At 40.4% G+C, this 26,067-nt stretch overlaps 3 protein-coding genes across 6 annotated transcripts in view; 2 read left to right on the forward strand and 1 right to left on the reverse strand.

The window, feature by feature from the left end:
- Positions 1-8,289, reverse strand: part of LOC123331736 (AP-3 complex subunit delta-1) — a 31,936-nt gene extending 23,647 nt beyond the window's left edge. For all 3 annotated transcript variants that reach the window (XM_044936665.1, XM_044936664.2, XM_044936662.2), the window contains exon 1: positions 8,012-8,289. In XM_044936665.1, coding sequence (XP_044792600.1) covers positions 8,012-8,224 — 213 coding nt within the window. In that variant the 5' untranslated portion in view covers positions 8,225-8,289. The remainder of the gene's footprint in view (positions 1-8,011) is intronic.
- LOC123331701 (translation initiation factor IF-2-like) lies at positions 8,281-18,314 on the forward strand. The gene is made up of 2 exons (XM_044936510.1): positions 8,281-8,664; positions 18,049-18,314. The coding sequence occupies exons 1-2, from the start codon at positions 8,484-8,486 to the stop codon at positions 18,312-18,314; spliced, it is 447 nt and encodes a 148-aa protein (XP_044792445.1). The 5' UTR covers positions 8,281-8,483.
- On the forward strand, positions 18,225-25,906 carry ZBTB33 (zinc finger and BTB domain containing 33). 2 transcript variants are annotated; one of them, XM_006048789.4, is made up of 2 exons: positions 18,225-18,414; positions 20,775-25,906. In XM_006048789.4, exon 2 carries the CDS (start codon positions 20,777-20,779, stop codon positions 22,772-22,774), a length of 1,998 nt encoding a protein of 665 aa, XP_006048851.1. In that variant the 5' UTR covers positions 18,225-18,414; positions 20,775-20,776; the 3' UTR covers positions 22,775-25,906. The 2 variants fall into 2 exon arrangements, with proteins under 2 accessions (XP_006048851.1, XP_025132834.1); XM_025277049.3 differs by lacking the exon at positions 18,225-18,414 and adding an exon at positions 18,451-18,983.
- The last annotated feature ends 161 nt before the right edge of the window (positions 25,907-26,067 follow it).

Here is a 26,067-nt window from a genome sequence, read left to right on the forward strand (position 1 = left end):
GGGCAGGTCTGTCTAGATTGTTGGGGGAAAAAACTCGATTTCAATTCTATTAAAACAAAAAATTAAGTATGTTACTTAGATCTACTAAGCTACATGTTCTTCTTCATTTAATCAAAAAGAAAATCTACGAGGAAGGTGTTATCAACATTCCCACTTTATAGATGAGGAAACTGAGGTACAGAGGCTTTATTAAATTTACTAGTAATTGAAAGAAATGATTTTGGTGAGTGTATTTATCTATACTTAGTAAACGTTGTGTGAAAGGGCATTGTCTATCTAGATTTTGGGGGGGAAATTACTCTATTTTAATTCTATTTAAAAAAAATTAACTATGCTACTTAGATCTACTAAGAATGTCCTGGATGTTTTACATGCTCTGCTTCATTAAATTAAAAAGAAAATCTACAACAAAGACGTTATCAGCATTCCCATTTTACAGATGAGGAAACTAAGGCAGAGGCAGTAATGAAGTTATAACAAGTGAAATGGATGATTTCTTTGAGAGTGTATTTATCTACACTCAATAAACTTTTTGGAAAATGGCATTGTCTATTTAGATTGTTGGAGAAAAAACTCAGTTTCAACTCTCTCTTACAAAAAAAAGAAATTAAGTATTTTTTTTAGATCTACTAAGTAACATCCTCGATGTGTCATACGCTCTGCTTCATCTAATTAAAAAATATCAAAGAGGAAGGTGTTATCAACACTCCCATTTTATAGATGAGTAAACTGAGGCACAGAGGCATTAATGAAGTTACTAGTAAGTGAAAGAGATGCTTTATGGTGAGCATATTTATGGACACATAGTAAAATATGCAGAAACGGCACTGTCTCTAGATTGTTGGTGAAAAAAACTCAATGTCAACTCCATCTATTAGAAAAAAAACAAAATTAAACAAAGTCCGTCTTGTTTTACCTGCTTGCCTGCATTTAATTAAAAAGAAAAACTACACAGAAGGTGTTATCAACATTCCCAATTTATAGATGAGGAAACTGAGGCAAAGGGGCATTAACGATTTAACTAGGAAGTAGAAGAGATGTTATTTGGTGAACGTATTTATGGACATTTAGTAAAATTTTCACAAAAGGTCACTGGCTATCTAGATTGTTGGCAAAAAACTCAATTTCAATTCCATCTTAAAAAAAAATACCTAAGTATGTTACTTAGATCTACTATGCAATATCTTTGGTGTTTTATGTGATTAACTCCATCTAATTAAAACCAAAATCTATGAGGAATGTGTTATCAACATTCCCATTTTATAGATGAGGAACCTGAGGCACAGAAGGATTAAAAAGTTAATAATAAGTGAAAGAGATTCTTTTTGGTCAGCGATTTTTATGTATACTTAGTAAAGTTTGTGGAAAGGTCAAAGTCTGTCTAGATTGTCAGGAAAAAAACTCAATTTTCAATCTATTAAAAAAATTGAATTAAGTATACTACTTAGATCTACAAATCTCCTGGGCGTTTTCCATGCTCTGCTTAATTTACTTTAAAAAATCTATGAGGAAGGTGTTATTAACATTCCCATTTTATACATGAGGACACTGAAGCACAGAGGTATTAATAAAGTTACTAGGAAGTGAAAGAGATGCTTTTTGGTGAGCATATTTATCTATAGTTAGTAAACTTTTGGGGAGAAGACTATCCATATTGTTGGGGGAAAATACTCATTTTCAATTCCATCTATTAAAAACGTAAACAAAATTGAGTATGTTACTTAGATCTACTAAGCAATGTCCTGGGTGTTTTACATGCTCTGCTTCATTTAATTAAAAATAAAATCTACAAGGAAGGTGTTAGCAACATTCCCATTTTACAGATGGAGAAACAGGCTAGAGGCATTAATGAAGTTATTAGTGAGTGAAACAGATGCATTTTGGTGAAATATTTATTGACACTTGGCAAAATTCATGAGAGTGGGCTTTGACTAGATTGTGAGGAAATAAATCTAGATTTCAATTCTATTAAAAAACAAAATTAAGTATGTTACTTAGATCTACTAAGCAATGTCCTGGGTATTTTACATGCTCTTCTTCATTTAATTAAAAAGAAAATCTACGAGGAATATGTTATCAGCATTCCCATTTTATAGATGAGGTAACTGAGGTCCAGAGGCATCAATGAAGTTACTAGTGAGTGAAAGCAGAGAAGGCATTGGCATCCCACTCCAGTACTCTTGCCTGGAAAATCCCATGGATGGATGGACGAGCCTGGAAAGCTGTAGTCCATGGGGTCGCTGAGGGTCGGGCATGACTGAGCGACTTCACTTTCGCTTTCATGCATTGGAGAAGGAAATGGCAACCCACTCCAGTATTCTCGCTTGGAGAATCCCAGGGACGGGGGAGCCTGGTGGGCTGCCGTCTATGGAGTCGCACAGAGTCGGACACGACTGAAGCAACTTAGCCGCAGCAGCAGCAGTGAGTGAAAGAGATCCTTTTTTTTGAGAGCATATTTATCTACACTCAGTAAACTTTGTGGAAGGTGCACTGTCTATCTAGAATGTTGCGGGGGGAGGAATCAATTTCAGTTATCTCTATTAAAAAGAAAAAACAAAAGTAAGTATGTTACTTAGACTACTAAGCAATGTCATCGGTGTCTTACAGGGTCTGCTTCATTTAATTGAAAACAAAATCTATGAGGAAATTGTTATCAATATTCCCATTTATACTTCAGGAAACTGAGACATTAATGAAGTTGTTAGTAAGTGAAAGAGATGCTTTTGCTAACCATATTTATCTATACTTAGTAACATTTGTGGGAAAGGGCATCATCTATCTAGAATGTTTGGGGGAAAAATTTTGATTTCAATTCTATTAAAAAAAAATAAGTATGTTACTTTACTAAGCATGTCCTCAGTGTTTTACATGCTCTGCTTCATTTAATTCCAAATAAAATGTACAAGGAAGGTGTTATCAACATTCCCATTTTATAGATGAGGAAACTGAGACACAGAGACATTAACGGCATTACTAGTTAGGGAAGTACATGCTTTTTGTTGAGCGTATTTATCTATTTAGTAAACTCTGTGGGAAAGGGCATTGTCTGGCTAGACTGTTGGGGGAAAAAAACCCAATTTCAATTCTATTAAAAAAAAATTAAATGTGTTGCTTAGATCTTCTAAGCAATGTCCTGGTTGTTTTGCACCCTCTTCTTCATTTAATCAAAAAGAAAATCTACGAGTAAGGTGTTATCAACACTCCCATTTTATATATGAGGAAACTGAGAAACAGAGGCATTGAGAAAGATATTAGTAAGTGAAAGATGATGTATTGGTGAGCATATTTATCTAGACTTAATAAACTTTGTTGGTAAGGGCACTGTCTATTAGATTCTTGGGGGAAAAAACCGAATTTCAATTCTATTAAAAAAAATTAAGTATGTTACTTAACTCTACTAAGCATGTCCTGGGTATTTTACATGCTCTGTTTCATTTAATTAAAAATAAAAATCAGTAAGGTAAAATAAAATCTACAAGGCTGTGGGGAAAAAAATAAAGATTTTAACACTCTTTAAAAAAAAAACAATATTATGTATGTTAGATCTCCTAAGCAATGGTGGCTGTTTTATATGTTAAGCTTCATTTAATTAAAAAGAAAATCTATAAGGAAGGTGTTGTCAATATTCCCATTTTATAGATGAGGAAACTGAGGCACAGAGACTTAATGAAGTCACTAGTAAATGAAAGTTTCTTTGGTTAGCATATTTATTGACAGTAAACTTTTGGGGAAAGGGCATCATCTAGCTAGATTATTGGGGGGGGGGCTTGAGTTCAATTCTATTAAAAAAAACTCTAGTATGTTACTTAGATCTACTAAGTGATTTCCTGGGTGTTCTACATGCTCTACTTCATTTAATTAAATTGAAAATCCATGAAGAAAGTGTTATCAATGTTCCCATTTTATAGATGAGGAAACTGAGGTACAGAGGCATTAATGAAGTTACAAGTAAGTGAAAAAGATGGGGGTTTTGTGAGAGTATTTATCTGTACAGTGGCACCCCACTCCAGTACTCCTGCCTGGAAAATCCCATGGACGGAGGAGCCTGGTGGGCTGCAGTCCATGGGATGGCGAAGAGTCGGACACGACTGAGCGACTTCACTTTCACTTTTCACTGTCATGCATTGGAGAAGGAAATGGCAACCCACTCCAGTGTTCTTGCCTGGAGAATCCCAGGGACGGGGGAGCCTGGTGGGCTGCCGTCTGTGGGGTCGCACAGAGTCGGACATGACTGAAGTGACTTAGCAGCAGCAGGAAACTTGTGGGAAAGGGGTTTGTCTATCTAGATTGTTGGGGCAAAAAACTCGATTTCAATATTATTTAAAAAAAAATAAGTATGTTACTTAGATCTACTAAGAAATGTCCTCAGTGTTCTACATGCTCTGCTTCATTTAATTAAAAGGAAAATCTACGAGGATGGTGTTAACATTCCCATTTTATAGATGAAGAAAGTGAGGCACAAAGGCATTAATGAAGTTAACTAGTAATTGAAAGAGATGCCTTTTGGTGAGTGTATTTATCTATACCTAGTAAAGCTTGTGGGTGAGGGCATTGTCTAGCTAGATTGTTGGGGGAAAAAAAAACTCCATTTCAATTCTATTAAAAAACAAAACAAAACTTAAGTTTCTGAATTTTCCAAAGTCAAAATTTGTCTTACTCCATTTCTTCCCTCTATTTTAAAGTATTTGCACTTTCCTGTCACGTAGGCAAAATAAGCACACTCTACTCCTCTCATTCTGTCGCTTTCAGCATGCTATTCCTCCACCATAATCACAGCCCTAGAAAGGAGGTTAATTTGGACTAGCATAAAGGGGGCAGAAGAAAGCCCTGAACTCACTGTTACTCAATTTTTGTGCAGAGAGCAAGTGAAGTAGGCACTCTGCCCTCTTGAATAGTTCCATTCTTAAAGTTTTGATCACAGAATTGGGCTCAATATCCTCTCTCTCCTAATTCTGTGTTAATAATCATTCTGGTCAACTGTGCCGACAAAGGACCATCTAGTCAAAGCTATGGTTTTCCCAGCAGTCATATATGGAGTTGGACTATAAAGAAAGCTGAGCACCGAAGAATTGATGCTTTTGAACTGTGGTGTTGGAGAAGACTCTTAAGAGTCCCTTGGACTGCAAGGAGATCCAACCAGTCCATCCTAAAGGAGATCAGTCCTGGGTGTTCATTGGAAGACTGGTGATGAAGCTGAAACTCCAGTACTTTGGCCACCTGATGCGAAGAGCTGACTCATGTGAAAAGACCCTGATGCTGGGAAAGATTGAGGACAGGAGGAGAAGAGGATGACAGAGGATGAGATGGTTGGATGGCATCACCAACTTGATGGACGTGGGTTTGGGTGGACTCTGGGAGTTGGTGATAGACAGGGAGGCCTGGCATGCTGCAGTTCATGGGGTCACAAAGAGTCATACATGACTGAGCAACTGAACTTAACTGAACTGAGACATCTCCCAGCTGTTGTCTTGTCAATCTGCCCCTCAATGCCTGTAACGTTTGTAAATTTCTCATTTTTAACACATTCAAGGCACCTAGCAGGTATGAATACTTATAGAGCAATAATTAGAACTTTTCCTTCTTAAATTGGGATGGGTCAATCCTTATCCCAATTCCCAAGAAGAGTAGTACTGAAGAATGTGCTAACCATTGGACAACTGCACTCATCTCCCACGCTAGTAAGGCCATGCTTAAAATCTTGCATGCTAAGTTTCAGCATTATGTGAACCAAGAACTTCCAGATGTCCAAGCTGGCTTTAGAAAAGGAAGAGGAACCAGAGATCAAATTGCCAACATTCGCTGGATCATAGAGATAGCTAGGGAATTTCAGATAAACATCTACCTCTGTTTCATCAACTACGCTAAAGCCTTTGACTGTGTGGACCATAATAAAGTGTGGAAAGCTCTTAAAGACATGGGAATACCAGATCATCTTACCTGTCTCCTGAGAAAACTGGATGAGGGCCGAGAAGCAACAGTTAGAACGTGTATGGAACTAGTTCAAGACTGAGAAAGGAGTACAACAGGGCTGTCTGCTGTCACCCTGTTTAATCTATACAGGGAGCACACTATGAGAAATGCCAGGCTGGATGAGTTACAAGCTGGAATAAAGATAGGCAGGAGAAACATCTACAACCTCAAGTATGTGGATCATACCGCTCTAAAGGCAGCAAGCAAAGAGGAACTAAACAGGTGACGGAAGAGAGTGAAAGAGCTGGCTTAAAACTACATATTAAAAAACCTAAGATCATGGCATCCAGCCCCATTTCTTCATGGCAAATAAAGGGAGAAAAGGTGGAAGTAGTGACAGATTTCCTCTTCTTGGGCTCTAAAATCACTGTGGATGGTGACTGCAGCCATGAAATCAGAAGATGTTTGTTTCTTGGCAGGAAAGCTATGACAAACCTAGACAGTGTGTTGAAAAGCAGAGACATTACTCTGCCAACAAATGTCCCTATAGTCAAGGCTGTGGTTTTCCCAGTGGTCACGTACAGTTGTGAGAGCTGGACTATAAAGAAGGCAGAATGCCAAAGAATTGATGCCTTTGAACTGTGGTGCTGAAGAAGACTCCTGAGAGTCCCTTGGACAGCAAGGGGATCAAACCAGTGAATCTTAAGGGAAATGAACCCTGAATACTCATTGGAAGGACTGATGCTGAAGCTGAAACTCCAGTATTTTGGTCATCTGATGCGAACAGCTGACTCATTGGAAAAGTCCCTGATGCTGGGAAAGATTGAGGACAGAATGACAAGAGGGAGTCAGAGGTTGAGATGGCTAGATGGCATTACCGATGCAATGGACATGAACTTGGGCAAACTTACCCAGATGGTGAGGGACAGGCAGGCCTGGAGGGCTGCAGTCCATGCAGTCACAGAGTCAGACATGACTGGGCGACTGAACAATTTCTTAAACCATTTTCCCACTCCAATACTCACTTTCATTAGAGGAAAATTGATCTCACTCTTCCCTCATTCCTCAAGGTTAAGATTGAAATCACTTCACAAAAAAGTGGTCTCAATCTTAGCTTCATCTACTGTTACACACATCACTTTTCCTACATTCACCCAATCGTGTCTTCGGAGAAAGTTTTCTCTTTTCCAATGTAAACTCTTTCATTTCAACCCTTTCCTGCTGCTGCTGCTACTGCTGCTAAATCGCGTCAGTCGTGTCCGACTGTGTGCGACCCCATAGACGGCAGCCCACCAGGCTCCCCCGTCCCTGGGATTCTCCAGGCAAGAACACTGGAGTGGGGTGCCATTGCCTTCTCCAATGCATGAAAGTGAAAAGTGAAAGTGAAGTTGCTCCGTCAGGTCCGACTCTTCGCGACCCCATGGACTGCAGCCTACCAGGCTCCTCCATCCATGGGATTTTCCAGGCAAGATTACTGGAGTGGGGTGCCATTGCCTTCTCCACAACCCTTTCCAACTCCCTACAAAGAATTTCCACTTACACATCCCGTTATCATCTCAAACTGATCATTCAGCACACAATGGTTGAGCTCTTACTAAGCGCTATGCATTGCAAATTCTATGATGAATAAAATCAGGCTCCTCCTTTCCAGGAATTCAGTCTGCTGCTGCTGCTGCTAAGTCTCTTCAGTCGTGTCCGACTCTGTGCGACCCCATAGACAGCAGCCCACCAGGCTTCGCCGTCCCTGGGATTCTCCAGGCAAGAACACTGAATTCAGTCTAGTGGAGAATAAAAACTTGCTCACAAATGACAAAGTAAACACTATAAATCGATCTGGGACCCTTGGCCATGCCTGCTGCCAGACCAGAGCTGAAAGCGGGTGGAGGGGTCAGGGGCCCACATGAAGGCGCCCAAGGATGAGTAAGAATTAAGGGAGAAAACGGGCGAATAAGGAGCTGTCAAGGACAGAAGCAAAAGATGGAGATGGGTGCAAGGAAGGTAGAAATGCTTAACTGAGACCGTTCAGAAGCGGGACGAGAGATGAAGCGGACTCTGAAGGCAGGTGGGCTCCTCAGAGCGAAGGTGGGGCCGTATCACTCACCTCCTCCTGGTCCTTGTCCAGGAGATCGTCCCGGCTCGTTGCTCCCGCAGCCGCGATCCTGGATGCAGCGCTTGGAGGACTAGGAGGCAGAAGCGGAGGAGGGTCCGCCCCGAGGAGCCGAGGGCCGCTCTCGCGAACGACACCGCGAGCCGGGGTCTCAGGGCTGGTTTTGGGGGCCTCGGAGGAGGACACCCAGCTGACGACTGAGGCCATTCCGGTCCCCGGGCCAAGAGCAGGCGAGAGCGCCGGCTCCGCGGGGTCGGGGCTCTTCCAGGAACTGCGAGGCGTTCCACTCCAGACTGCGCGAGCCAGACACCAAAGCCAGTGTTGCCACGAAAGAGGGCACACTCACGAGCCGGGGAAGATCTCTGGTCTCTTTGGCCCCCAGAACCCGCCGCTGCACAAGCCCTACCAATGCCGAGGAAACCGCGGAAACCTTCCGGGTACGTCGGCAAAACCCTTCCCCAGGCCTATGTGGCGTCCAGCAGAAGTGAAACGACGTGCACATCCGTATAAAAAAGCCGCCGCTGCAACCGGTTCCGCGCATCCTTCCGGTTCCTCAGGAGGCTCGCCAGGTCTAAGTTGCCTCAGTGACCATGTCTTCCTCAACCTTGTCCTTGAAATGACTGAAAGGAAGGATGACACACCACAAGGTACATTTCAGAGTGGCCGTATCACCAACACAGCCAGTTCTGCTTGTGTTTCAGGTGCTTTCTATGCCTGTGTGTTACGTTATACTCTATACTATTGAGTGCTTACTGTTTCTCGTGTGTGTGTGTGTGTGTGTGTGTGTGTACATATACATAGTATATGCAGGTGCGTGCTAAGTCGATCAGTCGTGTCCGACTCTTTGCGACCCTATGGACTGTAGCCTGCCGGGCTCCTCTGTCCATGGGGTTCTCCAGGCAAGAATACTGGAGTGGGCTGCCTTTCCTTTCTCCAGGGGATCTTCCTGACCCAGGGATGCAAACTGGGTCTCTTATGTCTCCTGAATTGGCAAGTGGGTTCTTTACCTCTAGTGCCGCCTGGGAAGCCCAATATATGCACAGATGTGCATATATATGTACATACAGAATATATAGGAATGGCCCAAATCGAGTTACATTATTTTTTTAAGTCTGCTGCTGCTAAGTCACTTCAGTCGTGTCCGACTCTGTGCGACCCCATAGACGGCAGCCCACCAGGCTCCCCCATCCCTGGGATTCTCCAGGCAAGAACAGTGGAGTGGTTGCCATTTCCTTCTCCAGTGCATGAAAGTGAAAAGTGAAAGTGAAGTTGCTCAGTCGTGTCCGATTCCGCGAGACCCCATGGACTGTGGCCTACCAGGCTCCTCCGTCCATGGGATTTTCCAGGCAAGAGTACTGGAGTGGGGTGCCATTGCCTTCTCCTTTTAAGTCTATCTTGATTTAAAATAAAAATCTAAGTGGGAAGAAAAGAAAAGGCACAAAGTATTTCCTATGCAACTGACTGTGTGTTTATTTTAGTGCTGTCAGATTTAGCAGGAAAGAAAATATAGTAGGCTTGATTACATTTGAATTTCACTAAACAATGATTACTGTTTTAGTATAAGTTATGCCCCGGGCTTTCCAGGTGGTTCTAGTGGTAAAGAACTTGCCTGTGGATGCAGAGACTTGGATTCTATCCCCGAATCAGGAAGATCCCCTGGAGGAGGGCACGGCAACCCACCCCATTATTTTTGCTTGGAGAATCCCATGGACAGAAGAGCCTGGCAAGCTACAGTCCATAGGGTAGCAAAGAGTGGGACCCGACTGAAGTGACTTAGCACACAGGCATAAGTATATCCCATACAAAAATAATGCACTATCAACTATTTTCTAGTAAAGATAAGGAAATGGCCACTATTATACCTCCTCTCCCACCACCTCTAAAGTTTATTCCTGATATTCTAAGGTTTTTCACTTGCTGTTAGAGACAGTGGGTTTGAAAGCATCCCCTGATATCTGGAAGCCGGCTAGCACTCAGGCCATGTTCTTCTGTTGGACATAAACTTACAGAACACCAGTCTAGATGTCAGTGACTGACAACATGAGACAAAACTAAACCACTTCATTATTTTTTCTAAGCAGTTCAGTTCAGTTCAGTTCAGTCGCTCAGTCGTGTCCGACTCTTTGAGACCCCATGAATCGCAGCACACCAGACCTCCCTGTCCATCTCTAACACCCGGAGTGCACTCAAACTCATGTCCATCGAGTCGGTGATGCCATCCAGCCATCTCATCCTCTGTCGTCCCCTTCTCCTCCTGCCCCCAATCCCTCCCAGCATCAGAGTGTCTTTTCCAATGAGTCAACTCTTTGCATGAGGTGGTCAAAGTACTGGAGTTTCAGCTTTAGCATCATTCCTTCCAAAGAACACCCAGGACTGATCTCCTTTAGAATGGACAGGTTGGATCTCCTTGCAGTCCAAGGGACTCTCAAGAGTCTTCTCCAATACCACAGTTCAAAAGCATCAATTCTTCGGCGTTCAGCTTTCTTCACAGTCCAACTCTCACATCCATGAATGACTACTGGAAAAACCATAGCCTTGACTAGATGGACCTTTGTTGGCAAAGTAATGTCTCTGCTTTTGAATATGCTATCCAGGTTGGTCATAACTTTCCTTTCAAGGAGTAAGCGTCTTTTAATTTCATGGCTGCAATCACCATCTGCAGTGATTTTGGAGCCCCCCAAAATAAAGTCTGACACTGTTTCCACTGTTTCCCCATCTATTTCCCATGAGGTGATGGGACCAGATGCCATGATCTTAGTTTTCTGAATGTTGAGTTTTAAGCCAACTTTTTCACTCTCCTCTTTCACTTTCATCAAGAGGCTTTTTAGTTCCTCTTCACTTTCTGCCATAAGGGTGGTGTCATCTGCATATCTGAGGTTATTGATATTTCTCCCAGCAATCTTGATTCCAGCTTGTGCTTCTTCCAGCCCAGCGTTTCTCATGATGTATTCTGCATATAAGTTAAATAAGCAGGGTGATAATATACAGCCTTGATGTACTCCTTTTCCTATTTGGAACCAGTCTGTTGTTCCACGTCCAGTTCTACCTGCTGCTTCCTGACCTGCATATAGGTTTCTCAAGAGGCAGGTCAGGTGGTCTGGTATTCCCATCTCTTTCAGAATTTCCCACAGTTTATTGTGATCCACACAGTCAAAGGCTTTGGCATAGTCAATAAAGCAGAAATAGATGTTTTTCTGGAATTCTCTTGCTTTTTCTAAAGTTAAGTCGCTCAGTCGTGTCCGACTGTTTGCGACCCCATGGACTGTAGCCTACCAGGCTCCTCCGTCCATGGGATTTTCCAGGCAAGAGTGCTGGAATGGATTGCCATTTCCTTCTCCAGGGGATCTTCCCGACCCAGGAATCAAACGCCGGTCTCCTGCATTGCAGGCAGATGCTTTACCATCTGAGCCACCAGGGAAGCACAGACCAAAAAAAAAAAAAGGTTGCTCTACCACCCACAAAACACCAAACACCCCTTCTCTTCACCAACATGGGTGACTGCTTCTTTATCCATTACAGATTTATCCTTGCCCTAGTCTGTCCTCCCTACAGATGAGATCATTGAGATGCCCAATGCCCTAAATCATCCAAATACTACAGTAGGTTCTTGCTAACGTTCTCTTACTGAAACACCTCTACAGTTTCCTATAGTGTTCGTTCTTCCTCCCTGCAAAGAAAAATAAACCCAACTTGTCAGCTATGAGTATATTCCTGGTGGTCTTTGGTTGAAGGGCATTGACATGTTCCACTGCCTAGAATGTTTCCCCAGATATTTGCATGACTCTTTCCCTTAGTTCATTCTGTTCTTTGCTCATGCATCATCTTTTCAGGGAGGTCGTCCCTGAAAAGATTTACAGTACCACCCTCATCATTCTCTCTCCCTTTATGCTGGTCATTTTTCTTCATAGCACTCATTGCTATCTGATATTATATTATATATTTAGATAATATGTTTATTGCATGTCTCTCCCATTAGAATCTAAATTTCCTGAAGACTAGGACTTCACCTTTTTTTTTAATGTGGACATGCCACATGGCATGCAGAATCTTAGTTCTCCAACCAGGGATCAAACCCATGTCCCCTGCCTTGGGAGGGCGGAATCTTAACCTCTAGACCGCCAGGGAAATCCCACTAGGACTTCATCTTGATGATGATTGTATCTACAGTGTGTAGAGCATTTCCTGGCACAGAGTAGGTACTAAGTGATATGAATTTAATGAACACATGAATGGATTTTTATTGTGTCAGGGTGTATATAATATTAATAGTTTCTTCTATCACATATTCATAATCAACCTTGTTGTCTGGTCTTAGTCCTCCATTTAAGTAAATTGGCTCATTGCAAAATGTCCATTCTTAATTCTTTATTTTGACTCATTTTTTATCGGATTTGATTTCATATTGCCAAATAGTTTTTCACAAAGGATGCCTGGGTAGTGCATTCTCTCAACTTTTTTCATATTTGAAATAGGCTACCTGTTGCTTTTGGGGGAGTAGATTGTATTATTGTCAGCAATGTCCACTTCCTCTTTCCCTGTAGAAGGGTTATATATCCCTATGCAATTGCCTTTGTAAGGTTTTAGGAAGAAAAAGAGAATCAGCAGTTATCAAGCAAGTCACTTAAAGAGATAATTGAGAGAGAATTGTTGGGATAAAACAGAAAAGGGGAGAGTGATGAAAAAGCAAACATATTTAGCACTTATAAGGTTCTAGACACTCATTCACTCAATAGTTCAAGTAACCACATCAATCTACCATCTGTTGGGTCAAGGCAGGCCTCACAATGGAAACTGTAAGCAGTTTGACACTATCCATAGTTAATTCATTTAATCCTCAAAACAACTCTATGGGGAGGTATTATTATCTTTATTTTACAGATGAAGAATCAGGCTCAGGGTCACACAGCTAAGTGGAAGTACCAGAATCCCAATGCTTTCACTGCTGCCCACGTCTTTGTTTTTTCCATGATACCTTACTGTGGTTTCTTCTTATACTCATGCAGTGACCTTTCTAAATTTGTATAGCTAAGTACAACTCAGGGGAAGGGCTATAGGACTGAATAAATGTCATTTTTTCTCTTTTATCATCATCAATTAATACATATTAAGCACCCACGAGGTTCTCTGTGTTTTAATATAGGAGAGGACAGTTGCTGGCTTAATGGAATTCTTCAAAAAAGGCAAAGACAAACAAACACGAACACGCAGTTTTAAAACCTGACTCCATTATCAGCCAATCAAAAATCTCTCTAGACTGTGAAACAATTGATACCTCCAAATCCATTTGATAAAGGTTCTTGTCTTTAAAAACTACGGCAAACAAATACTTTTTAAAAAAAAAAAAGCTACTAGATTATTTGAAGTAAGGTTATGCCTGGAGATAAAAATAAAGTGAAAGGTGAAATAACTTGTTGAGAAACAGAAAATTAGTGACTTTCCAAATATCTTGTCTCCAAAGCAACTGTTTAGGCCACTCAAATTTCTTGGTCTGACCTGCTTTTCCTATCAAAAAAGTCCTTTCCAGATTATTATTGTTGTTTAGTTGTTAAGTCGTGTCTGACTCTTTTGGGACCCTATGGACTGTAGCCTGCCAGGCTCCTCTGTCTATGGTATTTCTCAAGCGAGAATACTGCAGTGGGCTGCCATTTCTTTCTCGAGGGGATCTTCGCAACCCAGGGATTGAACTCACATTTCAGGATTATTAGATCCCCTTTGATTATAGCTAACTTTTTTCTTTTACAATTCTTTTTTAAAAAAGATTTTATTTATCTATTTATTTATGGCTGTGCTGGGTCTTCGTTGCTGCACGGACTTCCTCTAGTTGCAGCATGACACGTTGTGGTGGCTTCTCTTGTTGCCAAGCACAGGCTCTAGGGTGCTCGGCCTTCAGTAGTGTGGCTCCCGGGCTCTAGAACACAGGCTCAGTAGTTGTGGCACATGGACCCAGTTGCTCTGTGGCACGTATGATCTTTCTGGGTCAGGGATCAAACCCGTGTCTCCTGCAGGGATAGGTGGATCCTTTACCACTGAGTCACCAGGGAAGGCCTTAAATTCTTTTTAAAATTGAAGTGTAGTTGATTTAGGGCTTCCCTGGAGGCTCAGAGATATAAAGAATCCACCTGCAATGCACAAGACACAGGTTCAGTCCCTGGGTGGAGACGATCCCCTGGAGAAGGAAATGGCAACCCACTCCAGTATTCTTGCCTGGAGAATCCCATGGACAGGGGAGCCTGGCAGGCTACAGTTCATGGGGTTGCAAAAGAGTCGGACACAACTTACCAACTAAACAACAATTGTTGATTTACAATATTGTGTTAGTTTCAGGTGTACAACAAAGTGTTCAGTTATATATATTAATTTTTTCAGATTATTTTCCATTATATTATAAGATATTGAATATTGTTCCTGGTGTTATACAGTAAATCTTTGTTGTGTATCTTTTATATATAATAGTTTGTATCTGTTAATCCTATACTTCCAACTTGTCCCTCCCTCTCTCCCTCTCCCCTTTGGTAACCATGAGTTTGTTTTCTGTGTCTGTGATTCTGTTTCTGTTTTGTATACAGATTCATCTGTATTATTTTTTAGATTCCATATATAAATGACATCATATAGCATTTGTCTTTCTCTTTCTGACAAAATACTCTGTAGGTCCATCCATGTTGCTACAAATGGCAATATTGCATTCTTTTTTATGGCTGAGTAATAATATTCCATTGTATATATGTACCACATCTCTTTAAGTCAATCATCTGTTGATGGATACTTGGATTGTTTCCATGTCTTGGCTTTTGTAAATAGTGCTGCTATGAACATTAAAGTGTATGTATCTTTCTGAATTAAAGTTTGTGTTTTTTCCAGATATATACCTAGGAGTGGCATTGCTGTATCATATGGTAGTTCTGTTTTTAGTTGTTTTTATTTTTATTTTTGCTAGGGTATAATTGTGCTTTAATGCTTCTGTGTAATGTTATGATCCAATAGTTCTCAGGTTTACATATTATTTATACAATGATTTTCTGGTCACAAATGATAGCATAAGGGTTGTTTTTTTTAATCTACTTTTTAATTGAAGGATAGTTGCTTTACAGAATTTTGTTGTTCAGGAACCTCCATACTGTTTTTCATAGTGGCTGCATCAACTTACGTTCCCAGCAACAGTGTGTGAGGATTCCCTTTTCTCCACACCCTCTCCAACATTTATTATATGTAGACTTTTTGATGATAGCTATTCTGACTGGTTTTGACTTGTATTTCTCTAATTATTAGTGAATAATTTTTATGTGCCTGTTGGCCATCTGTATGTGTCTATTTAGGTGTTCTGCCCAGTTTTTGATTGAATTATTTGGATATTGAGTTGTATGAGCTGTTTTTGTATTTTGGATATTGAATTGTTTCGATATTGAGTTGTATGAGCTGTTTTTGTATTTTGGATATTAACCCTTTGTCAGTTGCATCCTTTGAAAACATTTTCTCCTATTCCATAGGTCGTCTTTTCGTTTTGTTGATGGTTTCTTTTGCTGTGCATAAGCTTTTAAGTTTGATTAGGTCCCTTTTGTTTCTTTTCACTTTTATTTCTTTTGCCTTGGGAGGCTGAGCTAAGAAAATATTGCAATGATTTATGTCAAAGGATGTTTTCCCTATGTTCCTTTCTAGGATTTTTATGGTGTCATGTCTTACATTTAGGTTTTTAAGCCAGTTTGAGTTGATTTTTGTATATGGTGTGAGGGAGTATTCTAATTTTATTGATTTACATTTAGCAAGCTTTCCCAGCACCACTTGTTGAAGAGACTGTCTTTTCTCCATTGTATATTCTTGCCTCTTATGTTGTAGATTAATTGATCTTAGGTGTGTGGGTTATAGGCAGTTTCTTAATTTTAGCTTATTTTTTGCTGAGTTAGGGAGTGAGCCATGTGGACAGAAGGGAAGAGGCAGTTTTCTACATTTTGAAGTAACAGGCCTTCATCATACCTCAGCTGGGGTTTCACACGTTGAAAGCCCTTTCAGGAAAGGGACAAAGACAAGGCAGTTTGGTTGGAGGTCTTGGTGCTGTTGGTGCTGATGTAAAAGAAATTGTATTGCATCTTACAGTTTACTGAGAGGTAACCAACACCTATTTGATATCAAGAGTGGCAGTTACTATGATCTATATTTCAAAGAAATATCTTGTTTTAGTTTTTGTCAACTAAGCTACTGAAAGATAAATAGATCCTAAACTTTCAAGATGTACTTTGTCCTATTTCCTAAATAATTTTTTGCTACTAAGTTTTGTGAGAGGATGACTCAGAAAAATGGTCATTAATGTTCTAAGTAGTTTTGTTAAGTGCTCAGTTGCCAGGAAAACACTACAATCTATTTTAGTTTCTTTGATAACAGCACACTTCTATTTTCCATGAAATGTGTTTATGTTAATAATGCAGTGATTCCTACATAGGTTTTTTTTTACCACAATACAAAACTTTGGAGAAACGCCTAGGGAATTTCATATGGATTTCTTATCTCCATGTGAAAATACAGCTGTATTACACTACTTTGATATTTTACTATGTGACTTGACTATATTGAGAAGAATGTAGAATAGATTAGAGGTCGATAGATGATGACATCCTTGTCTGCTTTTATGTTGAAGAAAATTAAATATAGTTAGTAGATCTGTTTTTATTCTGGAATATCCTGGTGGACATTTTCTCCAGGATTTTTGTAGGAAGGAAGTGGAAGGATTCCAACTGAATGGTAAATAAGTGCCGATTCAAGTTTTTGGAAACTGATGCAATATTATCCTGTATATATATATATATATATATATATATATATATATATGTATTTTTTTTTAAGAAAATGAACATAGCGAATGGCTCTAATTGTTGAAGAAAATGCTACTATTTTGGTTCCTTAGTTGAATATGATCAATAACCAGCCTGAAGGGAAATATTTGGCTCTTCAAATACCCATCCTGTCACTTCATTCATCATGGTACTCAGTCAGAAGTGGATTACCAGAGGAGTTTTTCAAATTACCACAACTCATTCATGTATTCATCCACTTAACAATTATTGACCACCTACTATGTGTGGACAGTAAAGCCCTCTGTGCAGGCAATGCTATGTAAATAAAAGTAATAAGCACACACAATGCAAGTGTTATTATTTATCTTTCAAGATGCAGCTCTAATTCAGTTTGCTAGTTCCTTCTCTGTGTTCTGTATTTTGTCGATGTTTGTATACCTATCTACTGAGCTCTTTGAAAAGGTAGAGACCTTGGCTTATTCATTTTGTATTCCACACAGTCTAACATAAGATTTGGTACAGATCAAACAGGTGGTCAGAAAAGAATAATTGCAATAAAGGAATTAACAATATTGCATCATTTAGTATTCAGTTGAGAAGATAGTACTTACCCCAAAACTGATTTCTTCAAAGTAGGTGTTAGAATGTGCTTGTTATCCTTCAACTTGAATTATAAATCATGACTTGATTCATTATGTTTGATTATATTCATTCTGATTATATGTCAAGGTGGTTTCAGTTTAGTTTAGTCGCTCAGTCGTGTCCGACTCTTTGCGACCCCATGAATCGCAGCACGCCAGACCTCCCTGTCCATCACCAACTCCCAGAGTTTACTCAAACTCGTGTCCATCGAGTCAGTGATGCCATCCAACTATTTCATCCTCTCTCATCCGGTTCTCCTCCTGCCTTCAATCTTTCCCAGCATCAGAGTCTTTTCCAGTGAGTCAGTTGTTCACATCAGGTGGCCAAAATATTGGAGCTTCAGCTTCAGCATCAGTCCTTCCAGTGAATATTCAGGACTGATTTCCTTTAGGATTGGTTTATCATCTAACAACAAGCTATTAAATAGGGCAGTCTCGAACTTTCAAAAGAAATGAAACCTTATTAGTCTCTCGAAGTTTTTACGCCCTAGAAGCTTACACGGAACGTAGAGGAAAGGGACTAGTATCCCTCGCATCCCAACCGTTATTGCCGCGTTACCCCATCTTTCCCTTTCCTTTTTCCCACCCTTTCGCCCTCCGGAAGGGGCCGAGCGCTCCCGGCGCTTCCCAGTCTTCCTCCGCCCCTTGCGGAAGGAGCCGAAGGCGGAGCCGGGCGCCGAAGTGGGACGGCCTAGCGCTCGGGCCTCTCCGGAAAGAGCCGAACCCCGCTCGGAAGAGGAGGGCTCCTTCGTCTTCTGCGTCTCGCCCCCGCGCGGTGCCCTCTGTCGGCGGCGTGAGGCAGCTGTGGCAGCGGTGGCGGCGGGAGGCGGTAGCCGCGTCGACGTTGACCAAGACTGGAGCGACGTTTAAAGAAGGAGCCGAATCGCCGCAGAGTCCGGCTTCTGACTGTTGGAGGATTCCTACCCTTCCGCGCGGGCTGACGACGGGAAGCGGCGGCGCCGGGAAGCAGGTGAGGAACCGGCTGCGACCCGTGAGGGGGCGATGGAGCGCGCCGGCTTCCTCCGTCTCTGGGCCGCGCCAGCCTTCGCTTTCTCCTCACTTGAACCAGGAAGCGGCGGAGTCTGAGGCTCCGCTCCTCCGGCCCTTTTCTTTGTGTGGGCTCGGGAGCGAAGGAGGGGACGAACCAGGAGGGCCGCGGCGCGGTCTCCTCCGCCGTCAGGGGCCGTCAGGGCCCGGGGTAGGCCCGGAGCTTGGGGAGCCCACCGCGGAGAACCACTCGGCGTTTTCCACGGCCCTCGCCTGCCTTTTTGCGCCAGTTCCCCCTCCTCACCCCGACTTTGATTTAGAGCTTTTCGGCCAGGCCCATCCTCCCCTTCCCAGGGCATAACAATGCCGCCTGCTTGGCCACATCCCCTCCCAACACCCCACCCTCCGCTTCGCCACCTTCTACTTTCCCTGGCCGGCCGCCTCTCCCGACTACCCCAGCCCTGACCGTGCTGGCCGGCCTTCCATCTGTATTTGCAAGAAACTGCTTTTCCACGTGAATCCGGGTTGAAAACCTCGGTTGCAGCCGGCCGGGTGCGAATGGGGAAGAGGGGGTGGACAGAGGGAGATGGGGTTCAGCTGCCGCGTGTAGGTTGTTTCACTCTCGCGGGTGGCGTCTCTCTTTTCCAACGTCACCTGCCCTCGGTCAAGGATTTGTCTCACGGACGTGCAGAATGGCTTTTCCACGGTCAGGTCGCGAATCTGGGGTTGGGATGGGTTCAGACCGATTTGTGCTGTTCCTGGGTCCACCTGGACGGGAAAGACAAAATGAAACAACAAAATGAAACCAAGTCCTGGTGTCACCTGGACGCATACATTGAAATCCTTGCCCCGTTGGGAAAACCCATTTGCAAAGGACAAAAATAGTGGGACTGTATTCAGAAAACCTGTCTATCCACTGAAAAGTGACTTGTGTCGAAATGCCCGTATTTCGGAAGCACTGGTAGCTGGCTCCCTGTCCAAAGGTCACCCTTTCTGATGAATGCCTTTATGGTAACCTGGAATTCCCTGGTACTGTTAACAAGCAATGCCTTATAACATGATGTTTTAAATCCTTGATTTCTAGACATTTCTCCTATTTTTTTTGTTTTTAAGCTATAATTTTGAGAAATTTAGAAGACATTTGAGACGCCCTGCCTTCCACATGTGTATAACTTAAGAACTGTGACAGTTGTACTATTTTGGTAACTCTAAAGGGAAAGAATATATACTAGCAATAGAGGTGTCTCTTTACCAAAAGTACTTATCAACTAATTTTTAATTATATATACATGTATCATTTTATGTATTTAAATTGTTACCAGAAATATCTTCTGTGAAGTGCTGAAAATTGTTTAGAGGGTGGTACACAGCAATACTATTTATTGACATTCCCTCTCCTCCTTTTCTAGAGTGATGTCTGGTCTGTTCCAGTAAGTTTATATCTTCGTTTTCACTAAATCATTCTGTGTGAAGAAAATTCTCATATCAGTGCTCATAATTCTTTCCCAACAAAATGAAATGTTTTGTGTTTTCATGCAGTTGAGCTTTAAGAAATGGTAAACTTTTCCCTTGTTTGGTTTTTCGCAATAGTATTTATTGACTTCATTTGGCGTTCTAACATTCCATCTCTGCAGATTGTGGGGAGTAGATAGGTGAGGGGAAGAAGAAAAGAGGAGAGGGTAAGAAAGGTGTTTCATAGTTTATCCAGATGAAGCATCCCAGTTAAAATAAGAACATAAAAACTTTAGAGGTAATAGTCACCAGTGTTTATGAATGCTGGTTCAGTCTGGCTGCAGGGAGTAGCTGTTGAATATGTTGTTAAAGATAAGTTAAATGTTTAGGAAGACTACCTATTTTGGACTTAGTATTGCACACATCAAGCTTTTCTGACACATCATTCATTTACAGGTGAAATAACTTTTTATGTGTTCACAATGAAGATTTTTCTTAAAGTGTTCAGACAGTTAAAAATTAACTCTAAACTCTTGAGGAGAAAATCCAAAATTGGAACAAAAAAATTAACTTTAGTCTTTAAAAATTGCTTAGTGGTGATGCATGTATCTAAGATTCAAAGGAAGAGATTAGTGTTCAAATCTGTAGATCAGTTTAAAACTTGCTTGTCTCTTCTCAGGGGGAAGTCATGAGATTTAACATGTGGTCCAAATAACAGTTATATATAAAAATCTGTAAGAACAGTTTATATAAAAACCAAAAAGTTACACCAAACTTCCACTAAAACTCCAATAAACTATTTAATGAAGCTGTAGCTCAAATTCTAAATAATGAAATACTTGTGTTTTTCTTTCCTAATGCACGCATCTCCCCTTCTCCTTTCTCTTACAGGGATGGAGAGTAGAAAACTGATTTCTGCTACAGACATTCAATACTCTGGCAGTCTGCTGAACTCCTTGAATGAGCAACGTGGCCATGGACTCTTCTGTGATGTTACTGTTATTGTGGAAGACCGAAAATTCCGAGCCCATAGGAACATTCTTTCAGCTTCAAGTACTTACTTCCATCAGCTCTTCTCAGTTGCTGGGCAAGTTGTTGAACTGAGCTTTATAAGAGCAGAGATCTTTGCAGAAATTCTCAATTATATCTATAGTTCTAAAATTGTTCGTGTTAGATCAGATTTACTTGATGAGTTAATTAAATCAGGGCAGTTATTAGGAGTTAAGTTTATAGCAGAGCTTGGTGTCCCGTTGTCACAGGTTAAAAGCATCTCAGGTACAGCTCAGGATGGTAATGCAGAAAACTCACCTCCTGAAATACAAAAATCAAAAGATGAATCCCAAGAAAATGGGGCCACTATAATGCCAATTATAACAGAATCTTTTTCCTTGTCTGCTGAAGATTATGAGACAAAAAAGATCATTGTTACTGATTCAGATGATGACGACGATGATGTCATTTTCTGCTCTGAGATTCTGCCTGCAAAGGAGACTTTGCCGAGTACCAACACAGTGGCAGAGGTCCAGCCTAACCCAGGCTCTGTTGCTATTTCAGATGATGCACCTTGTGTGAGCAATAGCTCTCCCCCTTTAACAAACATCACACCTACTCAGAAACTTCCTACTTCTGTGAATCAGGCAACTCTGAGCCAGACACAGGGAAGTGAAAAATTGTTGGTGTCTTCGGCCCCAACACATCTGACTCCCAACATCATTTTGTTAAATCAGACACCACTTACTACACCACCAAATGTCAGTTCTTCACTTCCAAATCATATGTCTCCTTCAATCAATTTACTTGTACAGAATCAACAGCCACCAAACAGTGCTGTTTTACCAGGAAACAAGGCCAATGAAGAGGAGGAGGAGGAAATTATAGATGATGATGATGACACTATTAGCTCCAGTCCAGATTCTGCTGTCAGTAATACGTCTTTGGTCCCACAGGCTGAGATCCCCCCAAATACCACTTTTGATGGATCGTTGATACAAAAGATGCAGATTCCTACACTTCTGCAAGAGCCAGTTCCTAATTCTTTAAAAATTTCAGATATAATTACAAGAAACACTAATGATCCAGGTTTAGGATCCAAACATCTAATGGAGGGTCAGAAGATTATTACTTTAGATACAGCTACTGAAATTGAAGGCTTGTCAACGGGTTGCAAGGTTTATGCAAATATTGGTGAAGATACTTATGATATAGTTATCCCTGTCAAAGATGACCCTGATGAAGGGGAGGCCAGACTTGGGAACGAGATACCAAAAACACCTAGCAGTGAGACGGCAAATAAACGTATGAAAGTTAAACATGATGATCACTATGAGTTAATAGTAGATGGAAGGGTCTATTATATCTGTATTGTATGCAAAAGGTCATATGTCTGCCTGACAAGCCTGCGGAGACATTTTAACATTCATTCTTGGGAGAAGAAGTATCCTTGCCGTTACTGTGAGAAGGTCTTTCCTCTTGCAGAATATCGCACAAAGCATGAAATTCATCACACAGGAGAGCGAAGGTATCAGTGTTTGGCCTGTGGCAAGTCTTTCATCAACTATCAGTTTATGTCTTCACACATAAAGTCCGTTCATAGTCAAGATCCTTCTGGAGACTCGAAGCTTTATCGTTTACATCCATGCAGGTCTTTACAGATCAGACAATATGCATACCTCTCTGATAGGTCAGGCACTATGCCTGTAATGAAGGATGACGGTATTGGATATAAGGTTGATGCTGGGAAAGAACCTCCAGTAGGGACCACATCTGCTCCTCAGAACAAGCCCATGACCTGGGAAGATATTTTTATTCAGCAGGAAAATGATTCCATGTTTAAACAGAATGTAACAGATGGCAGTACTGAGTTTGAATTTATAATACCAGAATCTTATTGAACTCCTTTGAAATATCATAAAGTTTTGGTTTGGATTTAAGGGTCAGGGCTTTCAGAAGACCTGTAAAACAAAGGTGAAAACAAGTTCATTTGATCTGCCATGTCATTTGAAGGTAGTCTAGTTGGATTATTTGTTCATAATTTTTAGAAGCAAATTATTCTGAAAGTTTGAATAGAGGTTGAGAACTTCCCCCTCCCCCAAGTATCTGTTTATATAGTTAGCTTTCAGCACATTTAAAAGAGGCAAAAAGAAAAAAAAAGCTTGGAGAGATAGTTTCCTGAATAGAATTTGAATCAGTTTGAATGTTCTTTGAAAATAACTGGAGTTATTAGCATACCCTAGTATATCTTGCAACTTTCCCCTTCCGTGTTAGCACTTTACTGCTGAATTCTCAATTTTCTTATTATTGAGACTATAAATGTGTGTTGTGTCTTGTATATGGCATAAAGAGTAAATGAGAACTTCTAAAGTTGTCCTGGAAATTTTCAGAGTAAGTCTCTGCTTGGTTGTGTATTTTGCTAACCCAAATGGATAGCAGCCTCCTGCCTCCCACCCCTCATGAAAATAGCCCTGCAGACAAGTTTCTCATTTGAAGAATGAACAAGTTTTAGCTAATTAGAATTAAACTTCACTTTTATCACCATAGTCTCGAAAAGACTTTGGTGCCTGGACTACTGTATATATATACCTTTGCAGTGTGGTTTCTATGGGCAAAAAAGAAATCTCTGTAATGCAGACAGGAAGAGATTAAAAGTTTTTATCATATTTGCTTTAAATTCTGTGCTCTTATATGATAGAGACAGAGAATGGAAGTGAATGGAGATTTCCTTTTTGCTCATTATGGTTAAAAAATATTCCCATGAAATTTTTCAGATTTTGAATTTGAATACCACCAAACTAATCTTTATGTATGCATCTTTATAAATGACAAATTTCATAAATGAGACTCTTACATATTTTGGGTGGGAGGCCACTGGCATGTATTTTTAAATGTTCATATTACTTAGAATCTCTAATAGGAAGTTTTTATTTGACATAGCTGAATCAGATATCTAGTATTTTCCTTTCAGCAAGACCTTTTAGGTTTTTACTCCTAAAATAAGTTCCATTCCATCTGCAAATTGCTGCAGTATTATAGCAATCAGAAGCTATACAAGGAAGTTAAATAGGCTTGTTGATTCCCATTTATCTTGAGAACAATGAATACCATCTTTCTCCCTTTTAAAATGACACATGTTTAAACACTTAGAAAATAAAGTCAAAACTTATTGAAGTGCCAGTACTAAAAGGGAAGCAGGTTGGAACAAATATATAGCCTAGCGTTTATAATAGATTGACTTGTTGAACTTCTGTAAATTTTTGCAAAGGAAAAAAATATGATTAGATACTGAAAAAGATTGTTGTGCATAGTTATTAGTCCTTTGTAACCTTGCTTAAGTATTTCTTAATTCAACATAGATATTTTCTTTCTCCTTAACGATGTATTTTTGAAAATAGTCTATTTCTTGACTTTGAACTTAAAGCTTTAATCAATTTCTCATGTATACATCATCCTTCTGACAGTAAGCTAGACTTGAAGATAATGATTTCAGTATTTCTTGAGATGGTAACTGAGAGTATCAGGCATCAGTGTTTGCAGTAATACAAGGAGAAAGAAAAATTAATACAGTCCTTTGCTTACTGAGGGTTAGAATGATGTGCATCTTTTATGTTTTCCATTCTGTGAGTTGAGACCTTAAGACCATTTTGTAAACTAATCCTTGGAAAATTTTTAAATTACCATACAGCTTACAAGTCTGATCTCTGGAATTGCAATATCTGTTTCCTTTGTGTATATGTATTGATAACATTACTCTTTGACTATAGGGTACACTCTGAAATGTTTTCAGTGGAAATTTGTTTCATTTATGCTGTTTCACCAGTTAGACATAATTCAACAAGTGTGAATGATACTTCCAGTCCTTTCAGACTTAACTGCTAACTTCCTGGATGGCTCAGATGGTAAAGAGTCCACCTGCAGTGCAGAAGACCTGGGTTCTATCCCTGAGTCAGGAAGATCCTCTGGAAAGGGAATGGCTACCCACTTCAGTATTCTTGCCTGGGAAAGTCCATGGACAGAGGAGCCTGGCAGGCTACAGTCCATGGGGTTGCATAGAGTCAGTTACGACTGAGCAACAAACACTTTCACTTTTTCAATAAAACTTGGTTTCTACAAGGCCATTATGACAAACTAGGAATTCTATAATGGAAAACTATCCGTTCAGAATTATCTTGATATAATTATTTGCTGCTGCTGTGCTCTATCTAAGTTCTGAGTCTGAAATTTCAACTTTGCCTACTGAAGGTATCTTCTAGTTTTTTGGGAGGAGGAAAACTGGAAAATTCACTTTAAATTGTATTTTTGCCAGAAGACTCTTACTTGAACGTATGTCAGGGTCTTCAGTTTTTTTAGAAGTCTCTATATCCAAAGTTCAGAATCCATGTGGAATACTCTCTGGGAATTAAAACCGTTCACTCCCAGTGTTTATGGGGTTGGAAATCTGTAGCAAGATGCTGTTCAAAACCTGTCATGGTGTTTTCCTATTTTAGACTTAGTTTTCTGGCAATTGAACTCTTTTTTTCATTCAAGTTGGCTTCATATTTGCTCCTATGCTAAATTACCTATAAATATTCTGGATAGGAACTGTTTGAAATAGCAATTTGTTCAAAGAGATGACATAAAATGAAAGTGCTTAGTTTAAGCAAAGATTTTTATATGCCATAGCAATCTTGAGAGATTCATTTTAAAATATATTTTGTCATTTTGCTGGTAATGATCCCCCACATACAACCACTATGAGGAATCGATGCTGCATTTTTCCCATTGTACCAAAAAGATAAAGGTAAAAATGGTAAAAGTTTTTTGTATTGTCAAGGCGTTCATACTCTAAAGAATTAAATACTAATTCAGCAGCACTGGCTTTCTCACCTCTGTCAATCTTATGAAACTTTTGTTCATTTCCACCCAGTGCTGTAGTGTTCATACTTGTACAGTCTTCCCTGTCATGACTTTAAGTTCTACTTTTCATTAACCGTTACCTGATATTAGTTCGTAGAGCTTCTTATGGCAAAAATAAAATGTTTTAATTCTGATTTTTTAGTGTCTTTTTTTTACAAGATGATCTTTCATTAATTATATAGACTATTACATTCTGTTGTTTTTCAATTTTTGTAGCAGGAGACTGGAACTATATTTCTGATGACAGTATGACAGAATTTCCTGTTAGGTTTTATATGTTGGTTAATCACATGCC

Source organism: Bubalus bubalis, chromosome X (assembly GCF_019923935.1).
Source record: "Bubalus bubalis isolate 160015118507 breed Murrah chromosome X, NDDB_SH_1, whole genome shotgun sequence".
Taxonomy (NCBI): Eukaryota; Metazoa; Chordata; class Mammalia; order Artiodactyla; family Bovidae; genus Bubalus; species Bubalus bubalis.